This window comes from Thunnus maccoyii, chromosome 7 (assembly GCF_910596095.1).
Source record: "Thunnus maccoyii chromosome 7, fThuMac1.1, whole genome shotgun sequence".
In the NCBI taxonomy this organism is placed as follows: domain Eukaryota; kingdom Metazoa; phylum Chordata; class Actinopteri; order Scombriformes; family Scombridae; genus Thunnus; species Thunnus maccoyii.
This window is the reverse complement of record NC_056539.1, coordinates 25,611,348-25,628,243: the sequence shown is the minus strand read 5'-3', so window position 1 is coordinate 25,628,243 and position 16,896 is coordinate 25,611,348. Positions and strand designations below refer to the sequence as shown.

At 41.0% G+C, this 16,896-nt stretch overlaps 1 protein-coding gene across 6 annotated transcripts in view; it reads right to left on the bottom strand.

Annotated features, from left to right (window-relative positions):
- kank4 (KN motif and ankyrin repeat domains 4) overlaps positions 1–16,896 on the bottom strand; it is an 84,502-nt gene that overhangs the window by 14,447 nt on the left and 53,159 nt on the right. For all 6 annotated transcript variants that reach the window (XM_042416356.1, XM_042416355.1, XM_042416354.1 and 3 more), the window contains 3 exons: positions 8,582–8,655; positions 4,446–7,979; positions 809–902 (listed from right to left, as the gene is read on the bottom strand). In XM_042416356.1, coding sequence (XP_042272290.1) covers positions 809–902; positions 4,446–7,979; positions 8,582–8,600 — 3,647 coding nt within the window. In that variant the 5' untranslated portion in view covers positions 8,601–8,655. The remainder of the gene's footprint in view (positions 1–808; positions 903–4,445; positions 7,980–8,581; positions 8,656–16,896) is intronic.

Below are 16,896 nucleotides of genomic sequence, written 5' to 3'. Positions count from 1 at the left end.
AACTTCTCAAATTCATCTGTACATGTTTGAGCCTGAATATGATCTGAAATATGCAACCTTAGCAACAAAGGCTACAGAATGGAAGGTCGTTTGTGGGCATGCATGAACAGTCTGATGTCATCATGAGGAGGAAGCAGGGGCAACATTGCAAATGAAGTGTTCAGAGCTGGCTGAAGCCTTGGCTTTTGACTTGCAGGGATGTATATAGACTAGAGACTATATAGAGGAGAATAGGAGAATACTGTTCTATTGATGAAAACTGATAAATTGCTCCATCTATACCTAAGGAAAAGGCAAACAATTAATCTCAAACATTCAACACAAAGAGAAAATAAACTTGATTGGATGGATGGATTCCCATCATGATGATTCTGTTAAACTATTTTCTTCGCATCTCTTGCTCTTGTGCACTTTCTACAGGAGAATCATATATCTAAGTATCATTTCTCATAAAACCTTTTTGAGGATTACTTGGAGTCATTTTACATAGTTTTCTGGCTAACTGGCTCATCCAACTGAAGCCACTTTGCAGAATGTAACACACATTAAATCTGACAACTCTGAAAGGTAAAGATATGTCATCCCGGTTTTTGAAAAATGAAATGAAATGGAATCAGAATGAAATACAATATTGCATTCACTCTGCAATAATGTCCATAGTGGATGTATAAGGGTTAATTATCCCGTAGAGATGAAAAGCAACAGTACACAGGCAGACACACACATAAAAATGCACAAAAACAAACTGCAGCCCACATAAACATATTAATCACACAGAGATTGGACACCGATTAAAAAGAAGATTTACCCTCCATTCACCCCAACAAACTTCAGGTTTTTCTTGGCTCCCTTGTTCCCCTGCTTGTCAGCAGCACCATTTTTCTTCATAATAGATTTGAGACCTGGTGAAGAGAAGAACAGAGAGCAAGAATGAGAGAGAGAGGGAGAAGAACAACAAAAAGAAAGAAGGAAAATATTCATTAGGCTTCTGTGGAATTTGTGAGTGTGAATACAAAATACAGGTTGTTTGCCAGTGTCTCATATGAGCATATAAGAAATGTAAAGGTATAGTTATGTTTAGGAAACTTAAACTACTTGATTGAGGTTATAGAGAAGTTGTCTTCATGGTTTAAAGAAACCAATGTTGAATACCAGAGACTAAACCATTGCTTGATGCATGAATGAAGACACAATTATTTCTACCATACTTGGACTTGTTGTACATGTATCATAGTTCAATGAAGAAAATAAAGATGAATGGCAAATGAAAGGAAAAACCTGAATAAATGGGTGGAGGGATGAGTGGTTGCTTTCTTATTTGATGAGGAATCATGTGTGCCTACGGTATGCACATCTAAACTCAACTGAACACCTTTAAATGTTACTGTGACAAGTTCTGTTATTGAGAAGCCTCTAAATAACATACCTGCACCTACAAAGGTACAGCCATTGTTTCTGCCATTTCTGAAAATTCAACTATAAGTCCCTCTGAGCAATACATCGCACTGATATGGGATATTGTGAGACAGACATTAATGGTTTGCACATGTTGGCTGCATTTCCTTGTGCAAGTATATACTGTATACACATCCTGTGCTTATTTCTGTATGTGTTTATGTCTCTGAGTGTGTGAATGTCTGTGTGTCTCTGAGAAAAGACTTTGAGTCTGTAAGGTATATTGAAGAACCTCTGGATGCAATTAAAAGAACGTGCAGCTCATCAAATACTGTGGAATCCCTGAGTTGGCAGAAAGAGAGGAAACTCAGCCCCCATCTGTATACTCAATACAAAGACAATAACAAATCAAATGTTACTGAGCAGTACTGCATTGTCAAGGGAAATTGCTATTCCAAACAGGAGTGCCTGACAAACATTAGTTAATGTGAGGGCATAAAGTATTTAAGGATCACTCAAGTATTATTTGATGACAATTACACTAACAATTTGCTATGAGACGGACTCTAAAGGACATGTTCAAGTAAATCAGCTGTATCAAATCAACTTCGTATACCAGTTATTTGGGCTAGTTCAAGACCACCTAAAGTATTTCCAGGGCGATATACACAGGTCAAGATTATAAGCCTTATTGACAACATACAACCTTGACAGGCTGACTTATGTATGTAACTACCCTATAATTGATTCTGCATGGGCTCCTTTGCTGACTCCCCTTGGCTCTAAGCCCGGTATGATTGTCTTAGTGGTGCCTGACAGCAGACATGGTGCAGAGGCTCTGTAATGTTTTATGCAAGGACATAAGGATGTGGCTTTGGGCCAAAAACCACCAGCTAAAAAGATCCAAGCGACCACCATCTAAGAATAATGCTTTTATATTGAGGAGATAGCAGCAGAGAGAAAGGAAGTTTAGAAGATATTTGGCATATCAATACATCCTTTTGCTAACTTTTAATACATAAAACAATGCATGATTTAACCTTCCCCCACTTTGTCAGAGACACTCTGAGAAGTTTAAATCATCCGATGATGACTGGGATGAGTGAGATGACTGGTTTCTGTTTCCAATAGATGTAGAAGTGAAACACTGATGTAATTTGAGGTAAAAAAAAATCAGAGAAATCAAAGATGTAGACAGAAACCACAAAGAAAAAGTGGCAATCTTATGAAAATGTGTATATATCTAAGAGCACACACAAAAACACTTAAAAGCACTCTTACATACTGTGCTTCCACACTGAACTTAAAATGACCTCTGAACATAAAATATATGTGTGATAGGGTAGCAGAGTGATTCTTTACTCCGGCTCCTGGGACATGAACAGAACAGTGAGACATCAAGGGAGGGAAGAAAGGCATCGTCTGTTTGATGTGTGTGTCTGTGAGGGTCTGTGCTTGAGTATCCATTCAACTGTGTACTGTAAGTAAGTGCTTGTGCGCATACGTGTGCACTCTCCTGTAGGTGTATGTGTCAACAGTGCTTAGTTATATGTCTTTTTCCACCATATGAAAGCCAATAGTTACTTTATCTTAGTTATGAGGGATTGTTTGTCCATCTACCCCATATAACCCATGTGATATGAAACACAGTAGATGTCTATATGTGTATTGCATGTAGACATTCAAATGTGCTGCCACCACAGATGACTAAAAGCATTATATCATGACTGATTTTAAGGTTTTTAAAGATTAATACCATTATTTTTCTTTATCTCTGTTACACTAATGTTAGTGTAATTCAAAATAGGCCAACCGTATATAAATATAAAAGAGGGCTTACGCTTGTAGATATATATTGTATATGATAAACTAAAGAAAGCAGGTTGAGCTGAGTGATCTAAAATAAATAATGAAGTAGAGATGGGGGGCCTGCTCAGTTCTGGCTTGGCTTCTGCAATATTGAGATGTGTCAGAGGAAGATGCAGCAGAGTAAATTGACTGAAATCCAAAAAAGAAAATAAACCAGGCAAGGTAGACATTTCCCTGGCAGGTAGACCTCTGAAAATAATGGGAGAGTATTAGTGGGAAGATGTGACATTAAATCACAAAGTCCATATCACTGCTAGACTAGACTACTGGCAAAATATCAGATAAAAAAGTACCTAGAAGACTAAAAGGTATTAAATTTCATACAAGAGGGAGATTAAATCTTCCTGACTTTATTCTTGTTAAACTGCAGTCAAAATGATATCTAGTCATAGTCAATGACAGTGGCAGTGTGTTTTGTATTATTTTATATTATGTCTTAACAAACAATCAATCAGTACAGTAGTCAAGTCAAGTCAAAGGACGTGAAAAGAAGATAAGCAATACCCTTCATTCCCAAACCAACCCCAGTACTGCATATCTAATGAGTCAAGTACACAGTAGTCCTTGTGTTGACGAAGTAATATTGGTAGAAGCACCAAGAGATGATTCGACAGCATATCAGTAGAGCAGGGATATTTCTATTTCTAAATAATAGAAAAGGGCCAGTGTGGTTTCAGGCTGTGTTGGAAGGAAAGCATCACTAAGAACAGGTTTAAATAAACCACTTTGTTGTCGGCTTGATTTTAAAAGCGAAGAGTGCTGGTTTGCAGGGCTAAGCATTCCACCTGAACTACTACAAAACACTACTCAAGTTTCACCAAAAACATGTCAAACACTGTCAAAACATTCTGGCAATGTTTGGCTGCTCCTGTAGGGCTTCTTGTTCAAAGAAGAGAAGTAAGAATTGAAATGAATACACAAGGCAACTGAGTTGAACATGTACACATTAAACATGAGATATCTTCATAGAGAACAGAAGGGACGTATTGAAATTGAGTGGCATGATTATTACAACATTATGCTTTGTGAAAGGATCATTTAAATGAATATGAGAGTGGAACTGATTCAGCTTATTGTGTCTATCACAGGTGAGGAGGCAGTTATTTGACAGACAGATGCATAGATGTGTATACAGTATAAACAATGGGTTACTAACTGAACCGACTGAACCACAGGCTTACCTTGTTCTTGCTGTTTGCTGGCAGCAGCAGCTTTCTGGGCTGGTGAGTAGAAGGCAGACAGGACACTGAGGGAGCTGACCAATTGACTCTGAATAGAGCTCATTTTGGAAGGACCAGGCTTCCCTGCTGGTTTCCCTGTTGTAGCTGCAGGGATCGCTTTCCCTGCAGGCTTGGCTGATGCTCCTTTCCCTGCCTCTGCTCTTTTCCCTGCCGTCTGTTTCTGTGTGCTGGGGCTCTCCTGCGGGCTGGCCGTCTGTTGAGCTCCAGAGCTGCTCCCCAGCTGTGCCCACTGCTCCCCCAGAAGCCCTGTTAACCTGGTTACAACTTGGCCCAAAGCTGCAGGCGAGTTTGGTGACTCACTGGAGCCTCTGCGTGGAGGCTGGGCCTCGCCCGTGTCCCGACGTGAGGCCTGGGTTTCACCTGAACCACGACGCTGGGCTGTTTCACTGGAGCCTCTGCGCAGTGATTGTGTGTCGCTGGCATCTTTGTGAGTGGGTTGAGTTTCACTGGAACTTCTACGAGACTGAGGTTGGACCTCACTCGACCCCTGACGAGTTGGACGGGTCTGGGCTTCTCCTGGTCCACGACTAGAAGGTTGTGATGTGCTAGATCCCCTCTGTAGTGCTTTAAGCTCCTTTGAGTTCCGCCGAGTTGAAGAGGTTTGAGACTGAGACTGGGCTTGAATTGATTTGGGCGGGGTTTGGACTTCTCTGGAGCATGGGGCTGGGCCCTGAGTCTCAGCCTGAGGTGATTGGGATTGTTTTTCACTTGACCCCCCTGGAGGCCTCTTTGCTAGGGTGCTGTCCTCAACCTGAGATGGAGATGGGGATTGCTGTTCTACCTGTGGTTCAGAGACCTGTGCTGGGGACTGAGCCTCGAGCTGAGGTTGGCCCTGTACCTGCGGCTGGGGCTGTTTTTTTATCTCAGGCTCGGACTGCTGAGCTTGAGTGTCAATGGATCCCCTGTGAGGACGCACAGGGGCAGCCTGAAGTGGAGTTGGTGGCTGCTGTGCCTGGTCTGCTGAGGGCTTCTGGCCTCTCTGAGGTCTTACAGGGGCTGTTGTCTTCACAGCTGCATTCTCCGCTGCTGCTACTACAACAACAGTGTCAGTGACCACAGTTTCTTTGATTTTTGCACACACAATCTCACCTTCTGATATTTGCTTCTTTTCTACGGTCTCAAGTGCAACCTGTTGCATTTCAACAATTTCTGTTAATCCACTCTGCAAGGGTATGATTTCTTTTGTTTCTGATTCATTCTGTGCAGTGCTTACTTCAGTCCTAGATTCTGCATTTTCTCCTGTCACAGCAAGTGGACTGGTACTCCCTTCAACCTGGCTTACAATGTCTGAAACTACAGTTTGTTCAACTGCACTTTCTTTAACTTCAACACAACTCTCTATAACAACTTTCATGACCACACTTTCACCATCTCTTTGAATTCTTTCATTTACTTCCCTCCCTTCCTCTCTTTCACTGACCATTGTTTCAACATCTACTCTCTGACTGCCTGCACTTTCTCTCCCTTGACCCTCTGCTTCTGCATTTCTGGCTGGATTGTTGTGCTGTCGTCTGTCTATCTCTGTCTCAGTCTGCTGGTCTGTCCTCTGTGCTACCTCTGTCTCTGTCACCCTGTCCACTGTGTCCACCCTCTCTGTCTCTGTCCCTCTGTCTACACTGCTGGCCCTCGGTCTCAGCGGATGGTCTGTCGTTGTCTCTCCCTCTGTTTCCGTGACCTGGTTCACCCTTTCAGCCACTGGCGTCTCAGTCATCTGATCCTGAGTGGCAACTCTCTCAGTTACTGTGCCCCGTTCCATGCTGTTGGCTCTGGGTCTTGGTGGGCTTACAGCAGTAACTTCTACCTCCATCTCTGTCACCTGGTCATGAATTTCAACTTTTTTAGTCTCTGTTCCTTGATCTATACTTCCAGTCCTTGGTTTGGGCACACACACTTCAACACAGATTCTCTCTGTGTCTGTTCCCTGATCTACTGTATTCGGCGATTCTGTCTCAGTCTCTTGGTTGGCAAAATCTACTTTTTCTGTCACTGTCCCTGTATCAATACTCTCTCTTCTTGGCCTGCTATGTGCCTCTGTTGTACACACCTCCACTCTCATTCCCTCACTCAGTTGTAGTATTTTATCCTCCTTCATTTTGTTCTCCTCCATTTGTACTTTCAAAAGAGCATTAGTTTTCTCTAGATCTAGGCTGGCCTGAGTAAGTTTTGCCTCCAGTATCATCAGCTTCTCATGTAAATCCTGGGCACTACCTGAGTCCTCAAGTTCACCTCCTTTTGCGCCATTACCATCTTGAATACTGATATTCTCTACATCTTTCACAGCCACCCTAAGTGTTGTTAATTCCTGTCCTGCAATGTCCTGTGATAGCTTTTGATCTGCATGTTCCAGTGGACTCTCTATTGTCTCTTTTTGTTTGTCAGATTTTTCTGATGGCTGTCTCTTCACTTCTTGCTGTGGCAACCCACCCATTTCTCCATATGCTGAAGAACTCTTAACAGATTCCTGACTTATCTCCCTCTCTTTTTGTAACACTTTACTTTTCTCTGTGACAACTTGTTTGTCTTTCCCTGTTACTGGCTTTGCTGGCACAAACTCTGAAGCTTCTAAACCTCCAGAGGGTTGAGTTATCAGAGCCAAGTTAAATCCTTCTGGAGGTCTGTGTCCTTGTGGCTGAGTGTGTGTCCCAGCATCAGGCCTTTGGGATATTGTAGAGGATGATGTGGAAACCTGCGCCTTGGCCTGAGCTTGGAGCTGAAGCAGTAGCTTCTCCCTCTCCTCCCTCAGTGAGCAGATCTGAGCCTTTAGTTCTGGGATGGTTTTGACCTGCTCTTCCAGCTCTCTGACCCGCTTCAGTGCCACTGTGATCTGCTGGTGAAGCCCTGCCCGATCCTGGGGAAGACACCGTCTTTCTGTTATGTCCGGTGAAGCACGGAAGATGTTCTCTGTTGAGCCATTCTCTGGTGTTCCCACAATACGGTCTGGACTGCTTGAATCAGAACCTTTTCGCTGTTGTAGAGTGATGGGCATGCTGGATGCTCGAAGCAGGTTTGGCCGACTTTGAATTCCCACAGATTTCTCATCCGCACCCCGAGCCCCTGTACCTTCATCTCTGGGCTTAGCTGAAACATAGCCCTGACTGGTTGTCCCCCTGCTGCTCTGGCTGGAAGTCCCTCCTTCACCTGCTCTAAAATCAAAAATCTGTTGGACCTCTGTTACCCGTGATTTAGGCTTGGGCCCCAAGGTGGATGTCCCAGACCATGTAGTATCCTTTTCCTTAGGGGCAGGCCTGGCTCCATTCCCTGGTAGGCTGAAATTTCTGGGTAGAGTGCTGAATTTGGGTGGACCCTTGACCCTGCGCTGGATGTGGACTCTTTTAATGGTGTTGCCTTTTTCGATATCATCAACATACTTCAGGAAGTCCAGGTCCAGGTGGAAGCCATAGGGAGTCTCCACTGAGTAGGGCAGCTGCTTCCTCTGAACACCGCCCTCACTGGCCTTGGTCTGAAAGCCGTTGGCTGTTATGAATTAATATCAAAATTAATCAGTCAATCAATGCTCCTTCTCCTTCAACTATTAAAACAAATAACATCAATAATAATTATAGCTGAAATTATACAAATAAAATTGATTCACATGTGCTATTGCTTGATAGAAATGAACATGAACCAAATCATAGGTGATCATCAGCATTATTATTCCTTTTCACCCACTTGTACAGACAGGCTGTACTGTGCTGCACACATGGTGCTTCATTATGTAAAACTATATCACCTACTGAGAAGTAATTATCATGTCGTGATTGCGCCAAAACAAACTAATCAGCATGCAAAATGCTGCTCATGCTGTGTCAACTTAAGAATGCAGTATGAGACAGGGGCAGTTATCACCTGAAGGAAAATAAACCTTTGGTTGCTTGTGGCAACATATGAGAACATGAAGTCAAATGTATAACCCTTTATGTCACATATTTTATTATATAACAAACAGAAATCTGATTCTGCATGTCTATGTTCTGTTTATACAGCTGTAGAAAAGTTTGAAAAATCTGATCTGTTGCACACAGTCAAGTTAAAGATAAGATCATTGTATGTGTAAATGCAGGCTGAGTGACCCTCACCACTTTTCTTGTCCATCATGGGAGGCAGAGTTCTCAGTCATGGACTTGTGTTTGCTACAGTTGGAGCTAGCAGCCTAGATAAAACAGAAAAGAGAGAACTGTGTGAGAAACTGTAATATTGTCAGTCATTATTGTCTGAACAGAACTGAACTTTATAAGACAATAAGAATGGTAGCATTCACATTTAGCAAAAATCTGCAATGTCTACATGACAGATCCATAATATCAAAAGATGATGTTGCGAAATGTGCAGTTTGAAACAGAAAAAGTTTCCTTTCTTGAAGTTACTTGTTCTCTAAGATAAAATAAATATTTCTAATTATTCAGTAGCTATGGCAACTGAAGTCAGACAAAATTATCCCTGACTCCATACAAGCAGAGGACAAATATTTGCCTCTCGAAGATAAGATATTCTGTTGGTTATGTAAGACCATATACCTAAGCCCTGGTTAGGCTACAAGCTAGAGAAACAATTTGGAAAATATGTTGACTTATGTCAAATGTAGTCTAAGAAATTTCCAACAGCATAAAGGTAAACCCAAACATGATGTCTAATGTGCATGCAGTACTCTTTTAATGGCACAATAAAACACAGCACTTATTTTAATGACAAATGGTTGCCTTAGAATTGTTTTCTATACAGCACAGCAGCAGTGTTAACAATCCAGATGTTTATACTGAGGCGAGGAAGGGCATTTCAATAATTAGGCTCATATGCAGCTCAGACCTGAAATGTAATTAAAAGGTATACAAAGTTTACTATTGTGCAGTCTCAGCTACTCTACTGAAGACTAAGTTATACCATTAAATTAATTTCCATTTTCCTTACTGAATCAGACCTTTAGAAGTTATTTAAAGTCAGCACAACTCTGGACAGACCCATAAAAGGGAACACGTTCCATTTAGTGCCACTTTGTAATATTTGTGCCAGTTGGAAAGGCCGTGAAACCAGAGCTACTTGCCCTTTTTTATTTACAATGAGCTCACCACAAAGTAGACGTAAGTGAGATGGAAAACAATACAGCAAGGGAAGTCAAAACTTTTAAGGGCTTATGTAAAGCTTCCTAATAAAATATCTAATACTAATAATAAAACCCAGGCATTTCTCCCAGCCTTGAGTGAGCTGCACAGTTTAAATCCATATTAAATGAACACTCAAGCCTTTTCAGCCAAATATCAACTCTAGGACTGCTTAGCAAATAGGCACACATTATTCACGCAATTTCCATGCAAATTTGTGTCACTGGAGAAAATATCTGCTATGTAGGAGACATAACGTGAGAGTGCCTGAGGCACTAGTTTAATAAGTGCTGGAGATCAAACTACAACATGTGAGGTAATTTCCTAGGTGTAAATTAGCATTTTCATTATTTTTAGCAGGTGGTCTACCACAGTATGCAGCACATCTATTGGAACAGATACTAAAGATGGACTGTTTTTTTAATGCAAGTCATTCATGTATTGTATTTTATTATACCCTGAGGTTTTTTTTCCTGAAGTTACTGCCGATGTTATAACTGATGCAACACTAAAATGCACATCGCTATAATATTGCAAGCCATTTTGCTTTAATGGTGTTTCCTCTGTCGTCTGTCATTTCAATTCTTCTTTTGATACTATTTTTACATAGAGACGATGCAGGTCTCTTGTGGGAATACCTCAACATCATCTCTTAAGAGGCAGTTTTCCCACTTGAAATGACTGCTTTAATGTCTGTAGAACGAATGGGAATATATCTAGTGGTATACGATACTAAAAAACTACTGCACACTACCACATTAAAACTCTCAGTCCTGACAAACCAGCTGGCCTTTTCTCTGTGGCAGTCCAGAAATTTTTAAAGTTCTAATCAATTCTGCACTGACCAAATGATATTTCCAAGTCACCCACACTCTACTGCATGTAACAGACCCACTCATTGATTTTAACAGAAAAAATATATCAAAACACCCATCACAACATATTTACATAGATTTGTGTGTTTGTACAACACACTTAGCTGATATAGTTAGTAAGTGCATAGTCCTGGCTACAGGGTAAGCGAGGTGTCATGCAGTGCTGAGCGGGGACATATTGCAAGGCAAGCATTACATGAGCTGGCAATGTAATCAATCAAAATGACAGCTAGTCCACCCAGGGACCTAAACAGGAACTGTGACAAGCTCTATTTGGCCCCTGTCCTGTCTTCATAGATTGAGCTTTAATAATGAAAAGAAGTGATGACCTGGAGCAGAATTGTTGTCTCTGTTACAGATGAGCAGATACACACACACACACGCATGCAGAGACACACAGATCATTTGACTGACAGCCACTGCACACGATCTGACACCATGCAATTGCTACCATGGCAACTATTCTTCAATCCACTACGTCTCTGTGTCTCAGGAGTGCAGAGAGCACAAGCATTCCTGACTCCTCCTGATGTTTAATGCGACTACAGTCAGCTCACTGTCCTTAAGGCTTAATTAGCCGATTTGGGAGCAGAAGAATGCCGCTTGTAATTGCTGAGTGAAGTACAGGCAGACCCTGCTGGCAATTATACACAGTGGGCAGGCAACAAAACCCTCCTTAATTACATCATTACCAAAACAGAAAGACATAGGTAAAGTGGGAGAAAACGGAGGGACAGAGAGAAGAGAGAGGTTTAAAAAAGGAGGGAGGAGAGAAGAGGAAATAGAGATATGATGGAGAGGACGAGGAGAAAGATAAAGAATGAAAACTTAAGAGTGGAAGACAAGCATAACAGAAGAAAATGAAGAGGATAGAAGTGACAGAAAAGATGACGCTGTAAAAAAAAAAATTGCCAGAGTAACTATCAATGACTTGACAGATATGCAGGGAATTTCCCTAATGAGAAAAAGTCTACCTGACCTACCCTACAGTGCAGTTGTGAGGATTTTAAAAGTTTCCTCTTTTAATTAAAGTCACTCCTAATGCCTGTGTAGCTAATGAAAGCCTCAGAGCAACAGAAGAATCATGTTGCATTTGGTGAGCTTCAGCAGGGTAATATGGATGATTAACATAAATAATGAGCCATAATAAGTCTATAAATATCCACAGTGCATGCAAGAGTGTTCATATGCACACACTGTTATTCCAGCATAGTAACTGGTATATTATCTGGGTTATGTTAGTGATTAAATATTGCAAGCCCTTGATGACACGGATGATGCACGATCAACTACAGACTATGAGCAGAAAGCTCACACAGGCTATGCTAATCCAAATTGACAGTATTTGCTACAGGCTACACCTGGCTAAAAGGAAACCACTGGAACTGTATGTGTATCTAAAACTGACTGATTCAATCACTTTCATTGTGTTTGTTTATGTGTATGTGCTAACATTGATTAGTAGCCTATGTAGGTATATATAAGTGCAAAATGTGTCTGGTTGAATCAGTGTTTGAACAGCAAACACGGTTGCATATGCACATAACCCCTTAAAGGACATGCTGCAATCTCTCAACACCAATCTAATAAGTGTGACAGCTGGTTGAGAGGCGAAGACATCAGTAATGTGAAGCCCGGAAGACAAGGGTAATGAGAGTACAGTAAATAAGCTCATACTGACAGCCAGGGGTTTTCATATGTCATCAGCATGGAAAGCTCAACCTTACTAATATATTTTTTTGGGGGGTATTTTGGAACAAAGACCCCATGGAATCATTTAAATTCTTGGCATTGTACTGTGAAATGGCTGGAAAACCATCTTAGAGATATTCAAGTTTTTGCAAATACAGAATGTGACGATATCAATTAAGGTTACATTAACTGGCAGCCTTTTCAAATTACACATTTATACACCCACTCAGTGATTCACACATACACACCAAACACACATATACACATACAAAATTACTGCTGACCCAATGTACCAAGAAGGGGGTATAAGGATTAATTGAATGTCATGGGTCATTACATTGGAGTGTCTGTGTACTGCAGATTGAATTAGTCTGATACACTGACACAGAGCAGGCTTAGACTGGGGACAGGCCCACAGGAAATAAGATTGGAGAGTGCGAGCAGGGGACAGGAGGTGGGCGGTTGGGAGAGAGAAAGTGGGTGAGAAAGTGGAAAGGAGGCAGAGACGGGAGTGGCAGCTGTACACACTCATATCTCACACATGCAGAGCAGCTTTTACTGTTACGTTTCCCCCTCTTCCAGCTCTCCCTCTTTCATTTTCAGTCTTGTACTTTATCTCATTAAAAAAACATTTACGCATGAATGCATTACGATCTCTCGTACGCACTCACACTGACGTACTGTGCAACTGCTGCAGCTGCAGCTCTAAACATGAGTTTTAATCAGCTATGTGAAAGCAGCAGTGTCGAACTGCAAGCAGCAGCAGAGGAGAGAGAGCGAGACAGGGAGGCCAGCAACTATAATGCAGGTCCCAAGTCCTCATCGCAGCCCTGACATGAGTCCAGCTATCTCTGTTTACCCTTGAGCTACCCTGAGAATGTAGGCAGCACTGTCCAGCTTAATGCACCAACTCTCAGCCTGAGGCAGACAACAAACACATCTGAGCAAGAGAACATGTGCAGACAAACACAGATACACTGATAAAGAGATGCATATGCAAAGCACTGTATACTAAATGCCTACTGCAATCGTGTAGTGCAATTTCAACACAGCAGCAAATAGTAGTATTTTAAGGGGGCACCACAGTCAGGGATTACTTTGCAACCTAATTTGGGTGTTTAAAGGTCCCCTATAATTTAAAGTTATTGGATTTTTAAAAAAATCCAGCAGTTCTTACAGCTGTTTCTAACTCCAGCTACTGCACCATCACCACACTTGGATAAGACCCAAGTGTAGTGTTGTATACTCTCCTCACCAGAGAAATCTATTTAATCAGGCAAGTTTGCATTTGCATTCTAATTAGGAGAGCTGTTGTTGTGCCGTTCAGGACCTCTACTGTGATTGTTGTATCTGCCTTTACACAACTGCATTGAAGTGGATGCTTTTTGCTATTTTGGTATTGCTGTTTTACCTTTTTGGTATTTGGGTGACTTGCTATGTATATGACTGCTTTTAAATGGGAGGAGAGGGGGGTGTATCAATCACTACAAACAATCAGCATGTGCAGTTCTTGTTGTCATGGATTACAAGGACTTGTGCTATACCTACCTGCTCAAAAGCGTACTGTGCTATTTTCATTACTTTAAAGCAAGATTGTAACTTTTGAGAGAGGAAATAACACAATCTTCCTTCTACAAAAAAGTTGAATTCATCTGCAAAAAAACCCAAACAAACAAAAGCTGCTGCTCATTCCAGCACACTGCTACTATAGCCTCACTTGGTCTGGTATGACCAGTAGCTTATGGTGGCCAATGTTAAAAAAGTCTGGATAGCCACTGATGTGTGACTGACATTGCTGAGATAGTATGGTGACTCTATGACTCTTATGCTGTTGTTACACTACATTTACCATTAGCCACTGTTCAGCAAAAGTCTTGCTTTAAATTAATTTAACAAATACCATTACGAAAGCTGTCATCAATCATGTTACTTTTTTCAGAGTATTTCATCAAATCTGATGTTATTATCCATTTTGTACTCATCTGTGTCCCATTACAGGGACATTACCTATAATACAAGTGTGAATAAGGAAGGCACCTGATGGTGCAATTAGTTCAATCTCGTGAGTTGCAGGTGTAGATGACACTTTTGCATGATGACACACTATAGAGCAGAGATGCTCCAGAGCAGCAAACTGAGAAAACTGAGAAAATTCACTGACAAGACAACTGGGAACTGTAAAGTTTCTGATTGCTGAACCAGATCGAATGAAAGAGGCTGTTAGCATCCAGACCATTGAGAAAGAACTAGGAGACATTTATCTGACATCTCAGTGCTTAGTCTGTGTGTGCTCTGCAGGAACAGATCAATCTCTCTGCTCTGCAAGAGCTATGTGAGCACAGTCTGGTCCATCCCACTCCAGTCTAAGATTATCTCCGTCTATGTATAGTACATTACAACTCTACTGTGCTACCAGAATACATCTTCTGGGCCAATTTCCCTTTAATCTTATTCACTCCCGTTCTGTCAGGTCCATTTTAGTTCATCATCCTGTTCCAGAGTTCTTCATTTCTGTCCTAATCCAGTATGATCTAGTCTAGTCTAGTATGACAGTGTCTGTACTCACAAGGGGCCAGATTGTTCCCTTTGTGCTAAAGAACAGCTGGCTCTCAAACCGAGAGACTAAATGAGAGTGGGAACTTCTGTCTATGGGCGTCATTAAACAGTGGCGAAATATCCTGTAATTATCCTGCTGTTTTATTGTTGGTCATTTCAAACTGTTTCTTTTTTCTGTGAGGAATTCCAAATCAAGGTTGCACTGGATACTTTAATGGAGAACCCATCTTTGAGTAGAATATGAATTTTTATGTAATTTTAATAAGATGTCTTGAAAGTACAACAGAAAAAATTGTGGTCAAAAATAAGCTAAAAAGCTGGTTACCTTCAGTTGTCTGCTGGTTATCAGTTATTTGCAGAACCCAAAAGAGACAAAAGACAAAGTGTCTTTGTCTGAAAAATCCATTATCACTGCTTTATTTTAACTAACATTATACAGTATGTTCTGTTTCGGGCTGCTGAATGGAAGTCATTTTCTTTCTGAGCTCAGGGCAATTAGAAACTCACGCGGTTACAAAACACAAACCAAAAGGCACAAACTGATGTCTTTAAAGTCTATCTTTGTGTTGTTCAGCTGTGAGTTTCCTTTGCCTTTCCCGTAGCCTCCTCACAAGGAAATTAGTTGTAAGAACATCAAACACTACAGAGCTCAAGGATATTTTGTATATTAAGAAAGATGACTACAAATATACAGGATGCATGTGAAAGGTGACCTCTGACATATCTTTCGGTCCAACTTGGAAAGATCTGATGCTGCTTCTGTTAAATATTACTGTTGTGTCACTTTCCCCCCATATAATGGGTAAGATGAAAGGAATAACAACATACAAAACTTATTATCTTATTACACTTGATCCCCTGATTTGCTGCATTTCGGAGAGAAAAGTTGAACTGAGTTCACTGACTACAAGTGTGTGAGCAATTGCAATGGTATTTCAATTTCTAATTTCGTTAGAGAAAAAGTGAGTTGTATGTTCTTTGTCTGGTTGTTCAAGTTGTTAGATATCACATTCCACCATAAAAACCTGGAAAGCCACAAGCTGTGAAGAGAGAGACTTTTTTGGACCACACAGAATAGATTAAACATGTCAGACCATGTTTACGAAAGGCCTTTATCACAGTAGAACTTTGCACCTTAAGCTATGGTTCTTCTATGGATTGAACAATGACGCTGAAGCTTTCAACCAGGCTAACCTTGATCATTGCACACTTTTCAGATTTACACCTCACTGCTGCTAAATCAAATAAACTGTTAAAGGCTGTATAATCCGATTACAGCTAAGCTTAAACACTGAGGACTTTAGAATGAATGAATAGTGATCGCTTTTCATGTAAACAATCAGAGCTACAAGGTTTGATCTGCTATTCAGCAATAAACTCTAAATGTGTCTCTGTTCTACCATATTCTACAACAAATAAAAAGACTTAACAGATCTTTTTAATGACATTGGCCTCAGCAGAGTTCTCTGACCCTCTCTGTAATAATTCATTTTGTATTTCAATATACTGTAGCCGAACAGATATTACAGGTGTTGCCATTGACGAAGGCTGTTTTTCTCAGGCAACTGCATGAGTATAAAACAGTGATTTAAATGCAGGTCGTAAATGGTACCTACTGACCGAGGTGGTAATTCCTACGCTGCTGCATTAAGACCCTCGATCAAATCACCATTTTATACTGGTTGTATGAAACTTGTACTATGTCATCAACTATTATTACATAAAAAACAAGGGTTTGTGGAAGGTGAAAGGCTTGAAAGGCTTCTCAAGATCACTGCTCTGAGGAAGTACTGTTTAGGTCGACACTACAGACTAGCCTTTAGAGATTTGTCTGCTTTGTTTTTGTTGGTGCAACAGTAACGGTAGAAGTCTAAAAGAAAACAGAAAAGGAAAAAAAAAAAAAGGTGCCATTTCAACCTTATCTGCATTGGTGTGGACATGACTTTAGTGGTACCATCCCTGTCCTGCTTCTGCCTTATCTGTCAAAGGACAGATAACCCTTCTGCCTGCCCTGCCTGCAACTGTTTTCTTATCAGTCTATCACTTGATTTCTTTAGCCCTCCATACAGAGAATGCAAGCATCTTCCTTTTCCAGACGGCTCTCCTCACACCCTATAGTGGTATTCCAGAACGAGGAGCAGCTGCCTGCTTTCATTAGCGATAAAGGAAGTG